General features: G+C 40.5%; 1 protein-coding gene across 8 annotated transcripts in view; it reads left to right on the top strand.

The window, feature by feature from the left end:
- The window catches only part of MAST4 (microtubule associated serine/threonine kinase family member 4), a 289,105-nt gene that overhangs the window by 223,377 nt on the left and 52,440 nt on the right, over positions 1-13,288 (top strand). For all 8 annotated transcript variants that reach the window (XM_069000723.1, XM_069000726.1, XM_069000725.1 and 5 more), the window contains 2 exons: positions 3,527-3,605; positions 9,663-9,820. In XM_069000723.1, coding sequence (XP_068856824.1) covers positions 3,527-3,605; positions 9,663-9,820 — 237 coding nt within the window. The remainder of the gene's footprint in view (positions 1-3,526; positions 3,606-9,662; positions 9,821-13,288) is intronic.

The raw sequence follows: 13,288 nt of genomic DNA on the forward strand, positions 1-13,288 counted from the left end.
AATGAATCTGATTCAGGCATTATTGTCTTACCTCCTGAGATCTGGGGGGACTTTAAACTACTTGAAGGTTTCTTCTTACATTTTTTTAACGATTTAAGAAGTGCATTGCTTTTAAGAGCACTATAATAGAGGTCCTGATTTCAGGGTTTGGTTTTACTGACAGCAGCAATATCACTACCATGCCTTGAATACCTATCATTGACCTGTTTCAATATCTGTATCACTGACACAATCAGCATTGTCACAGGAGTGTTGTGAGGATTAATGTTAGTAGAATTTTTGAAGATCTAAAGTGAATTTGAAATGATCTGTGAAGTAAATTATTATTAAATGAACCATAACCAAAGTTGATAGCATGTCGTGGGAGACTGCATATTTGTGCCAGTGTGGTTCCCTATCACTTAACACCTTGTCACGCTACTTCCAATCATATGTTCATTAACTCCTAAGTCTGTGAAGGTAGGCAGAGTTTGTATGTTTACCCAAGAGTATATATATAAAAAATGAAATCGGAGTGCTTAAGTAGTGTCAGGCATGTAACTGTTGGGTTTGCAGTGAGCTGTAACTTGCCTATAAAGTTTTAGTTACTTTATTTTGGGAGATCACTAAAGTAGCACACACAAGTTCTCAAAAGTAAGTGCAAGGAAATGGCTTATTTTTTTTTTTTTAAAGCTGCGAAGGGGTGAAAATTTGCATTTCTAAAACAGGAATCTAATTCATTTGTGACAGTAGATCTTGTGAATCTTTCTAATAGCTTGTGATGTTACTTTCTTAATCAACTCCTTAGGAAACCTGAGTATTTCTTTTGAATTTACTTCCTCTTCATAGTTTTCCTTTTCCTTACCTCTTCAGAGATTACATTTGTATGTGAGCATATTTTTCAAAAGATTCATTAAATCCAGAAATAGGTTATAACGGAAAAAGCAGATGCGAAAGATTGAGCATGGCTTAGAAATACAGCAGTCAGGAAATAGTTTTCCTTCCCCACCCATAATAAACAGAAAGTTTAAAACATTATACTTCTGCAGACCTTAAAATTCAGAATTAATTTTAAAAAAGAACTTGTTTACCAATGTTTCATTTGGATTTTGACCTCTCTAGAGCCCTGTAAGGAGCTTTAAATAGATTCTTTAACTGAAGGACATTTCTCTGATTTAAAAATATCTCACCACTTCTGTGGGATTCAAGAAACATTTAGAGCAATTATCTGTGGAAACCAATTTTGTTCTGTGTTTATATTGAAAATGCTTGATGACAGTGAAGTTTAAAACTGCATTAATACAACTTTTTCTTCTGAATTTGTTGTGTCTGTTGTGGTTGTTTTCCTATAACCTGTGATAGGATGAATTTTCATAGTAAAATGCACTGTGGTTAATGAGAGCAGACTTCTGACTTTCTGCCCTTTGTATTACATTTTGTATATTTAGTGGATATACAAAGGAAGGGAAGGACAAGTGTGATAAAGCAGGTTGAAGAAGCAGAGGCAGTGGTATAGGAGTATGGATATTCCTTTTTTATCCACTGCCACTTAGTCTGTGGGGATACCAAAAAGCTGGGAAAGTGTGAGGAAGTCAGAGAGAGGCAAAGGCTTTGAAGCCTCCTGTGAAGCTGCTTCCTAGTGTAGCCATTTCTCATCAGGTGCTGGCCTTGCCATGCAGCAGCCACAGCAAAGGGGCTTCCTCAGGGAGGTGGCCTTCTGCCATGCTGCCAGCCGGTGGACAGGGTTGGAGGCAGCCTTCCCCAGCACCTCGGCACCAAGCTGGAGGGTCACCTTCCTCTGCCTGTATCTGGCAGGGTGACCAGTGCCCAGGAATAGTTGGTGCCACTGAAGCTCACCATTTCTGCTGTACATAAAAGTCCAGCATCTATGAACCCATGGGTAGGTCATAGACTGTACTTTTTCTAGAGCTGCTGGAAAGTGAATAAAATCATACTGTAGGACAGAGGCAAGTGGTGTATCAGAGTCCAGGGGAAAATGGTGTAGGGGTTTGCTCCCGTTTTTCCCATAATCTCTTAGGGATTCTCCCAACTTTGCCTCCCAGATAACTTCCTGTGATAGCCTGTTCCCACCCTTCATGGTCTTTCTGTGTGATGCAGGTACCCTGTTCACTCTGAGTGACTCAGTTAGGAAGTATTTCCTCACAGATGCAGAATACATGGGTCTCACCCATGTTTAAATGCTCTCTAAGTTCTTGTTTCAGCTGTGAACAGCCAAGCCAAATTAAGAGAAAACTACTTTGGGAATGGTGCATTCATCTGGAAGTATCTTACATACCTGGGTGAAGAAGAGAACCTAAAAGAATGAATTAACGACAGGATTATGGCAGAGGTGGAAGATTTTTGCACAGTTCACTATTTGACACAATCAGCAGTCTCTAGCACATGTGCTGTTCATATTTTAATATTAATAATGTACTGTAGTTTCTTTTCTCACACTTTATTTAAACAAAGTCCCAGAGCTTTGATTGTAATTTGTGGATGAATAAATGGATATATTGGAAAGAAGCAAGGGGCTTTTTAGACAGTTAGCTTGAAGGAAGGGACCTCTTAAACCTCTGCATCAGTAGGTTTAAGGTTCCTGATTTGACATGACTTCAGTTTTTTAAAATTACACTTCAATTAATCTTCAATTCTTCAGAATTTCCCCTTTTGTGTCAAGGAGACTTGGGAGATGGTCTTTGTAAAACAGATCTTCAGTTCTCCTTTCCTTACCATTTGTTAATAAAAACTTCTCCTGTTTTGTTATTTATATATTATTTTGCCTTTTTTTAACACATTTGATTCAATTGTATTGCAGTCATGGGCATCGAAATGACAGGTAAATTCTACCTTCTCAAATATCCAAACACTATTTTAGTTTTCCACTTCCAATATTCAAGTTCCATGTTGTCTTTGTGTAGATCACTTCAGACAGTGAAGAACATAAATCGGGTTTTGGTTATAATTTATATATTTATTTTATTTTGTATTCCAAGTGGGTGTGATTTTTCCTGAAGATTTATTATTCCTGATTTATATATGTAACATTTAACATTTAGGTTTGGTTTTACCTAATCGTCAGCCTGCTAGTTTGCTGGTATTCTGTACTGATGCCGCTGAAGAATGCACTACCCTTTTATATCAGTCAGACTGTGGTGGTTATTCTGTGGCTCCAAGCATTGTGGTTTGCATTTGTTCACAATTTTTAAAATTTGCTTCTCATTAATTTTCATCTGATGGACTTCAGTTGTGAACTTCCGGTGGTCCATTTCTGTTTGTATTAGTTAGACACCAGTTCTGTGGAGCTGTTCATTCTCTTTGTGGTTGTTTCATCTCATAGATTTTTAACTAGAAAAACACAGTAAAAAAATTCATCCTTGGTGAATGCTGGTTTATTGTGGTCCCCTGTGAAAGTATACTGTTTATTAAAACCCCTGTTTGTATCATGCTTTTGGAATGCAATTTTACACAGTGATACTTTCACAGATGTTTCTGTACTGGGATACTGCAGTGCTCATTTGACTAACCTCTGTTCCATAACTCTCAGGACTGATGGTCGCCGCTGGTCTTTGGCTTCTCTCCCTTCTTCTGGCTATGGTACAAATACACCCAGCTCAACTGTTTCTGTAAGTATCCATTTTGCTGTGCTGATAGATTTCTTTTGCATGCTCTAGCTTCTCAAATGTAGCATGCTTCTCTTAGGAGAAGACAATGTAGGTTTTGTTATGGTTGTTAGGTTTAGAACTAACGTGATAGGAAACTGCTTTACTTCACTGAAATGAAAGAACACTTTATGCAGTGTGTACTTTGCTCAGAGATATTCTCTGGCAGTGAATAGTGTTTAACTGCCCCCTTTTGATCTGCCTTATTTTAACCAAATAGTAGTTAGGTATCAAGTCTTAAGTGAGGCTGCCTTGATAACAAGAAGAATAAGAAATTGTATGAGGTGATTCACCTGTGCTGGGTTAGACTGCTGTCTTAGGATGGGATGAATCACACATTTGCCTTTCTTTTCCTTTGGCAATTGATAGGTGTTAGTGCATGATAGTAGTTTAGATACCTAGCATTTCAGATGGCTGTAATCAGAATGGAAGAATCCTTTGGGGTGCATAAGAGAGTAAGTCAAACTTACTAATTTTTACCTTTTAGATCAGTTGTTTTGATGTGATTGTGGTGGTTTAAAAAAACAGCTGGGAATTAAACTCCAAATAAGCCACCTCCATTTTCCCCACCCCGCTCCTGTGAGAGAGGGATAAAGGCGCAGACTATGGGTTGAGATAACAACGTACTGAAAACCAACAGCTAAGGAATAAGAAACGCACATTAATGGTAACAATATTTATAGCAAAAGTTACAAAAGAGAAGGTTCTTTACACACAAAAGGTGCTCAGCATCTCAGCACAGTTCTTTGTGGCTGCTGAGACAAAGACAAGATGGCGTTTGCTCTCTGCGGCTTGCGTTCCCTGTCCCTGAGGCCATAACAAGAAACAATGACGGACAAACCCCCAAAAAATCTGGATTGTCCACGTTGCACTGTCTGCTGCCAGACTGCTGGGCTCAGCTGTGGTTGTCAGTATTTGGCTGGGCTCGGCTCGGCTCCACTCGGGCTCACCTCTGCCACTCTTGTGTCAGCCCCCCTGCCATACATGTGCATCTGACTCATGTGCCACAGCAGGGCCTTAAATCCTGCTCCAGGACTTGGGAGCCGGGCAGTGGGAGAAATACCAGCCTCTACTTCGTACATTTTGCACGTCTCCATACTGGAGAGGAAGGACTGTCTCACATTACAACCTGGAACAAAGCTCTTGGTTGCAATAGTCACACCTGAGAGGCTGCAGAGATAGAGTTGTAGAGGAAGCCTGCTTTGGAAATAGCAAATAGTTGACACTTTGACAGTTAGAGCACATCTGCTGCGGCGAAGGACTTGGTCTGTAGATCCAACTATGGCCCTTCAATGTTGTTGTATGCCTTACATGCCTGTAAGAGGTTTTTTGCCTTTTATGGATAACACATTTTAGTGATATCAGGGTGATAACTGATTTTTTTAAGCTGTTTCTTTTACAAATAAAGTAGGCTTTCTCTTCCAGTGGGTTTGTTCAGTTTTTCTTGTGAAACAGTTGAATTTCACATTCTGTACAATAATGAAATACGACCATTTTGTGTTATAATCAACTCTTTATTTTTGTCCACAAAGACTTCTGCAAGGACAATTCTATGTGTCTTAAACCATGTTGAGCAATTTCATGTATCTTAAGAACTTCTCTTCTAAAGCACTAATTTTGACCTCTGCTTTCTTTTTTGTGTAGATGTTACTTTTGCCAAGTAAATTCCTTGGTTTCACATTAATTCCCTAAGCACTTTTCCATAGGGCATGTTCGTATACCTCTTACTGGAGCTAGATCAAATATGCTGTGCTCATCACCTGAAATATATTGACATAAGGAGTTTATATCAGATAGAAGTAATTGCCATAGAAACACCGTCACTGTTACAAGAAATAGGCTTGTGCTAGAAAGGAGATTAAATGCTGTGTCCAAAACAGATCAAAACACAGTTTTAATTTTCTGTCCATATTCATTTCTTTGGTATCTTCAATTTTAAAATGGTAATTCTAATTCGTATACTTTTTTCCCACTTAGGTTCACTAGCTACTGTAGGCATCTTGGAATGTGAGAAGTTTTACGTGGTATTTGCATATGCTGTCCATATACTTATGGACTTAGATGTCTTAACTTCTGTAATAGACCATTATTGACTTACCCCATGATTATTTCTGACTAGAATGTATAAATATTAAAATATTTATATGTCTTCCCTAGCACTGAGTAAACAATTTCTTTCTTGTGGAAATAAACCTGTTTTTCCAATAAATACATTTTAATTTTGTTGAAGAAAACATTGGTAGAGAATTCATGTCATAAATATCTGTGGTGTCCCACTTAAGAGTAAGGGAGCACCCAGGATTGGTAAATACTTGTGGTCGAAATAAGTGACAGAAGTCAGACAATCCACAAAAACTCACCGAGTTTTATTAGTAAATTACACACTTGGCATAGAAATTGGTATGTTAGTCTCTGACCTGCTATATAAGCACACTCCAGTGGGTTTTGGATAAGGGATGAGAAGGAATGAAAGAAAGAAAAAAAAAAAAAAGAGGGGAAAGAGATCACCAGTCCTGGTTCCAGCATTAGTCCAGCTGAGGGGGTTTCTAGGGTCCTGGGAGTGCCCCAGGCTTGCAAGGGAGGTACCATTTTATATAGAAGTTGTCCCATCCTGAAGGTGGGTTTCTCATTTTCTATGCAAATTAGTTATCACTCACAGTCCATTCTTCCAGGCCTTTCTGGAAATGAGTCAGAGGGCTTCAGGGGTCTTTGGTGGTCTTGATTCCCTCCCGTTCTACAGTCTATACCTGCTTCTCCACCTCATTTCTGTGTTTGCTGTACTGAGTTGTGCTTATCTCTAAGAGGTAGATAAAAGACCTTTGTCCCAGAAAAGTGCTGTCCTGCCTCTGTATGGCCCCTGGTCCAGTCACATCTTGTTCTTTCTCACAGTTGTGTTACTGCCAACAGTCCTTGGCTGTTGTTACCTGCAGTCCTTGGTTGGGGCCACAGACACCCTGCTATTGGTGTTTGAGACACGTTAGCCTTTACCATCTTGGCTTCTGCAGTATCCCATTGTTAGTTTCTTGTTCTGTTTTGCCAAGGAATTTGCTACTGCTGATCAGCCCTGCAAAAGCAGTTAGACAGCCTTTGAATTCTAAATCTAATCACTATTTCTTCACTTCCTAGTAGAGGTGTTTTTCACTTTCTTCTTTTACCCACTGGATGATACATGTGAATCACAAAACCAAAACTAGGAGTGTAACCATCTAATTGATTTCATGTACTTTTTCAGAATCTGAAAGAGCTAGCACAGTGCAGCCTCCTCCTCCACATTATTACTAATTGTTAGAGGCAATGAGAGACCAGTTCATACAACACCCTAAATGTACATATGGAGCACTCCCTTTTCAGTGATGGATAAATAAAATTCACGTTAATCCAGACATGTATCAACCAGCAAGCAGAAAGAGTTTTTATACATCACGATAGAGCACAACTTTGGCCTTACAAGCAACTGAAAGTCAAAGCTGAGGCTGAAGTGGCTGTAGTTACCACAGTTACACTGAGGTGAGCACAGCTCACTGTTTCCTGTTAGCCTGAGTTTTTTTGTTAGTTTGTTTTTTAATATTGAAAGTAATGGAATTACCTATTTAGTGGAAGCTCGTGGGTTTAGAAGTAGTGTAAGTACCACATATACCAGTTCTCACAGCAAAATCAAAATTAAAATATCTTCTGCAAGATTATTCAGTTGAAAAGAAGCTCTTGGTGTGTCTTATTCTAGCACAGCTGGATCAGATCTTGGCATTTAGAAGATGCAGTTGACATGATTGTGTCTTCTAGGAGGGCAGGCCTTATAAAAATGATGAAGTGAGATAATACACAGCTGCATATTTTTCAGATCTGCTTTTCTGTCTCAGAAGAACCATTTGCATTTCCATAATGCACTATGGTTGAACATATTAAAAGTACCTTAACTCTTGTGTGATTTTTGGAGCATTAATTCTAGAATGTCAGGAGAACTATTTTTTTTTCGGAATTTTGTTGTCAGAATTTTCAGATTTCTACTGAAATCAGATTTTAGATCACCAAAAAGATGTAGTTTGTGCCTGTGATGATCCTGATAGAGCTCAGAGTGGTTACCATTAGGAAAATGCTCTCTTCAATTGTGTTGAATCTTAACTCTGTGACACCTTATATGAGAAGTGTGACGAGTTATTTCACCACTGATCTTCCCATAGTCCCCTGAAACTGAAGAAAGAGGTAGAGAATGATTTTATAGGAATAGCCATCTGTGATGCTCTGTATTGGGAAATTCTCCTGTGCTAGAGTATCTTTTATTTTACAGAGCATGGCTGTAGGAAATACACTGTGAGGTTAACAGCAGCTAGCTGCTATAGTGTGAGGTAAGAAGGAACTTACCTATGCTGTATGCTGAATCATGCATGGTAATGTGCTAAGGCAGAATTCCATGCATGAGTTATTGTAGCTCAACAAGTTACTACCTATCATGTGAACTGTGGTAAATTCTTGGTGTGCATGCCTCCTAGCCCGCAGCAAAGCAAGGTAACACAGTCTTGCTAACTTCAGCTTGTTCTGATGTGGTGCAGCATTCCCATGTAGACCAGTCCTTCTTAGCCTTTTCTGCCAGTGGGTTTTCTTCTTTTTTGCTTTTAGGAGATGACTTCACGAGATCTAGTGTGATAAGAAAGCTTTTCTTGAGCTTCTAAGAGTTAGGATATTAGCCTTTACCACACAAGTTGCCAGGAGATTAAAAAGACTTCTTAGTTTCTGGTTATTGTCTGCTGACCTTAGCAATGCAGGGCCAATATTTGTATAGTACAAAAGTTTATTGATTTGCCTTGCTAGAAATTATGTAATAAAGAGACTCTTTACCGTGTTTGCCTCCATTAAAAGAGCGCCCAGGTGAGGGCCTTGGTGTTCAATATAAGAAGTCAGATAATTACAGTAATGTGCACATGTAAATTGATACACAGAAGAAATTAATTTTATTGAGAAATACAGCTAGAGACTGAAGAGCTCCAGAAAGATATCCAAGTTTTTCAACTTCTTCCCTTCTGCAGATAAAATATAAAGAATGTCTGCATGGTACCAAGCAGCTTTGTGCAATTGTACAAGAATATGAATCATCTAACTTGAAAACAGTTTTGGTACCAGAAACAGTAGAGCATTTCTCTATATTTGTCAGTCCACATTAGTAAGGCTGGTTGTTAATACTTTGAACTATGTATGTGTTCTTTAAAAAGGGTAAAACATCTAGGCTCATGGAAAAGTGCAAAGTTCTACCTTCAAGCACCTAGCATGGCTCAGGTAGAGCTGCATAAAAACCCGTAAAATATGATAGTATGGTCATTTGCACAGCTTTTGTAATGCAGCTGTATACACAAAATCTTGCAAGGGTAGTTATCGTGGTAGCACTTCCAATTTCATACCTGTCTGTATCTTCCAGTTTTATACTAAGTGGATGGTTTGAGTGTAATTCCTTTCACTTTTTGTCAGCCATATAACCTGTCTTGATAAATGTATTGAGTTCTCTCACTTTATTTTCAATGTACAGTTTTTATAAGAGATTAGCATATTAATTTTTTCAGCAAGATTTTAGATAGTATTTAATTTTAAGAGCATTAGTAGTGCAATAAATATAGATAATGAAGTACCTTTATTATGACGATTTATAGTTGGCATTGTGACAGTAAGTTGTACTTTACAGTTACCATACTTTGGCCATCCTTCTCCAATAATTAATTTTCAGCAGATTCCATTTTAGCTATTCTTATGTACTGTTGACATACAGACAGTACTTTTTCCTTAGGAAATTCTAATTTTTGAAATGCAGTGTGTCTTCGGGAACTGAAGGGCTTCTTTTTTTAATATTTACTCTATACTTAGCTCATGGGTTTGAGACTAATTATTTATTTTCTTCTTTAAATTGGAATTCAGGCATGAGACACAGTAACTATAATTTTTAACTTGAATCACTGTATTCATGAGCACCAAACATGGTCTTGTAAATGTTTTTTTTCACTCTGATGGAAGCTTGTGTGTTCTCTTGTGCTCTTGTAGTCATCCTGCTCATCCCAAGAGAAGCTACACCAGTTACCATACCAACCAACACCTGATGAACTACATTTTTTGTCTAAACATTTCTGTACCACTGAGAGCATTGCCAGTGATAGCAGGTGCAGGACCACTGCAATGCGCCCTCGGTCCCGAAGTCTCAGGTGAGTTTGTGTATCTGAAAACAGGGGTTGGATCTAAATTCACGTATTTTGGGGAGAATCATGGTGGTGTACATTGGGAACGGGTACTGGTTTTGAAATGGCTGAAATACAGTGCAAGAGGTACATAACTGAGGCTGAATTAAGAACAGTCCTTTTAAGTACTTGCTCTGGTTCTGATCATGACTTACTTTAGTGGTAAGGGCATAATGTTGCCTTAATGTGAAGGCAACAGAGGCTGTATGAGGACCTAGTCATTAATGATCTAATTGTAGTATTCCCTTTCTGAATCTATGTACCTCCTCCGTCATTGGTAGATTAGCCTGTGAACATCTGTATTAGCCTGTGAATTGTCTGTATCAGTTCAAGGACTCGCCATTGTGATATCTTGAGACAAAGTTTAGTATTCAGTTTTGACCTTTAAGAACGACAGAAGCCACATTTAGAATCACAGAATGGTTTAAGATGGAAGGGACCTTAAATATCTTCTCATTTCCACTCCCCTGGTGTGGGCAGGGACAGTTCCACTAGATGAGGTTGCTAAGAGCTCCATCTGGCCTAGCCCTAAACACGGTATGGGGCATCTACAACTTCTCTGGGCAGCCTGTTTCAGTGTCTCACCACCCCTACAGTAAAGATTGTTCTCCTAATATCTAATCTAAACCTCTTCTCTTTCAGTTTGAAGCATTGCCCTTTGTCCTCTTACTGCCCACTCTTGTAAAAGTACCTCTCCTGCTTTCTTGTAGGCCCACTTGTGTCTTACCTTGTAGGTACTAGAAGGCTACTATAAGGTTTCCCTAAAGTATTCTCTTCTCTAGGATAAACAACCCCAACTCTCCCAACCTATCATCATAGGAGAGGCCTTACATCCCTCTGATCATCTTTGTGGCTGTGTTCTGGACTTTGCTCCAGCAGGTCCGTGTTTTTCCTATGTTGAGGACTCCAGAGGCTGGAAACAAAACTTTACATGGTGTCTTTTGAGATCAGAATACAGGAGAAGAATCACCTGTTGGCTGTGCTTCTTCTGATGCAGCCAGGATTTGGTTGGCTTCATGGGCTGTGAGTGCACATTGCCAGGTCTTGTAGAACTTCTCACCCACCAACGCACCCTTTTCTTCAGGGCTGCTCTCAGTCTGTTCTTTGCCCAGCCTATATATGTGTTTAGGATTGCCCCGACCCAGGTGTAGGACCTTACACACTGCTTTGTTGAGCTCCATGAGGTTTGCACTGGCCCACCTCTCAATCTCGTCACCATTTCTAGGTCCCTCTGGATGCTATCGCTTCCCTCCAGTGTGTCACTGCCCCACTCAGCCTGGTGCTGTCAGTGAACTTGCTGAGGGTGCCCTTGATTCTTCTGTCCATGTCCCTGACAAAGATTTTACAGAGTGCCAGTCCCAATACTGACCCCTGAGGAATGCCACTTGTCACTGGTCTCCACTTGGACATTGAGCTGTTCACAACTGTTTGAATGTGACCATCCAGCTAGTTCCTTATCCACCCAGTGGTCTGTCCATCAAATCCATGTCTCCCGTGTTTATAGACAAGGGAGTCATGTGGAACAGCGCCAAATGCTTTGCACAAGTCTAGGTAAATGATCTCAGTCTCTCTTTCCTTCTTCACCCACACTGCAATCCACTGTAGAGGACCACCAGATTGGTCCAGCACAGTTTGCCCTTAGTGAAGGCAGTTGTCTTTCACTGATGGTCTCCTTATTTTTCATGTAACTCAGCACAGTTTTCAGGAGCATTTGCTCCTTGATCTTATCAGGCACGGAGGTGAGAATGAACAGCTTGTAGTTCCCCAAGTCTTCCTAATGTCTCTTTTTAAAAATGAAGGTTATGTTTTCCCTTCTCCAGTCACTGGTAACTTCACTCAACTGCCACAGCTTCTCAAATATGATGGATAATAGCTCAGCCGCTTCCTCCACCAGTTTTCTCACAACCTGTGGATGTATTATACCAGGTCCCATAGACCTGTGCACCTTCAAGTTCCTTAAATGGTCTTGAACCTGATCTTTAGAGCCAGTGATTTTACATTCTCCCAGTCCCTGCCTTTGCTTTTTGTAATTTGGGTGATGTGGCTGGAGCACTTGTCAGTGAAGAACGAGGCAAGGAGGTCACAGACTACCTCAAACTTCCTCATGTTCCAGTAATCAGGTCTCCCGTTTCCTTCCAGAGGGCCCACATTTTCCTTAGTCTTCTGTCACTGATGCGGCTGTGGAGCTTTTCTTGTTGCTATTGACTTCCCTGGCCAGATTTAATTCTGTCAGGTCTTTAGCCTTCCTAACCTGATCCCTGGCTGCTAACACATTCTTTCTGCATTCCTCCCAGGCTACCAGTCCTTGCTTCCATCCTCTGTAGGTTTCCTTTTTTGTGTTTGAATTTGCCCAGGAGTTCCTTGTACATCCATGCGTGCCTCATGGCATTTCTGCCTGACTTCCTCTTCGTTGGGGTACATCACTCCTGGGTGTGGAGGAGTTGACCCTTGAATATAATCCAGCTCTCTTGGGCCCCTCTTTCATCCAGTTTTTCATCCCAAGGTACACTACGAAGCAGATTCCTGAAGAGACAAAAGCCTGCTCCTGAAGTCCTGAGCTGTGAGCTGTCTCTGCACCCTCCTTGTTGCCCTAAGGATCGCAAACTCCACTCTTCCATAGTCACAGCAGCCCAGGCTGCCCCTGAGCTTCACATTCCTCAGCAGTCCCTCTTCGTTGGTGAGAACGATGTCCAGCATAGCACCTCTCCTCATTGACCCTTGTATTACTTGGAGAAGGAAATTACCATCAACACATTCCAGAAACATCTTGGATTGTTTCCTGCTGTGTGCTAGTGAGCTCTTCGTCAGCTCCTCTATTGTCCACAGGCAGAGCTCTATGCACTGCAAGGGGTTAGAGTGCATGGAGTGCAACTTGTTAGAGTCCAACTGACTTTGTAGGCAACATCCCCTCCTCATCTCCCCTGCTTGTCCTTTGAAAAGAACCTGTATCCTTCCATTCCAACCCTCCAGTCATAGGAGGCATTTCACCACACCTCCATGATGTCAAGAAGACCATAGCCCTGCAGGTGTACGCATGTCTCTAATACCTGTGATTTATTTCCTGTGCTGTGTGCATTTGCACAGAGGAATTGAAGTTGAGCCTTGATGAAACTTACATACTGCTTGAAGTGGCTGGAGTTCTTTCTGCTGCTATTCAGGTGCTCCCTTGCTGACTTGTGATCTCTCTTCAGGTTCTGGGCATCTCTTGCTGGCCCTGGTATTAGACTGATAGAAGTGGGATGGATTGACGTTCATCTTCGCCCAAAACTTTTGTTTTCCTGCTAATGCAGGAAACTTCTATACACGTGTTACGATAAAAATGGTCTTAGAGGATTACCCCCTGTATGGAGTCTTTCCTAGTCCAGGTCTTTTAGACAGATTGAATGGACCAGAATCACCAACACAGGAAATTCATACTGAGATTTTTTTTAAGGG

This window comes from Aphelocoma coerulescens (assembly GCF_041296385.1).
Source record: "Aphelocoma coerulescens isolate FSJ_1873_10779 chromosome Z unlocalized genomic scaffold, UR_Acoe_1.0 ChrZ, whole genome shotgun sequence".
Classification (NCBI taxonomy): domain Eukaryota; kingdom Metazoa; phylum Chordata; class Aves; order Passeriformes; family Corvidae; genus Aphelocoma; species Aphelocoma coerulescens.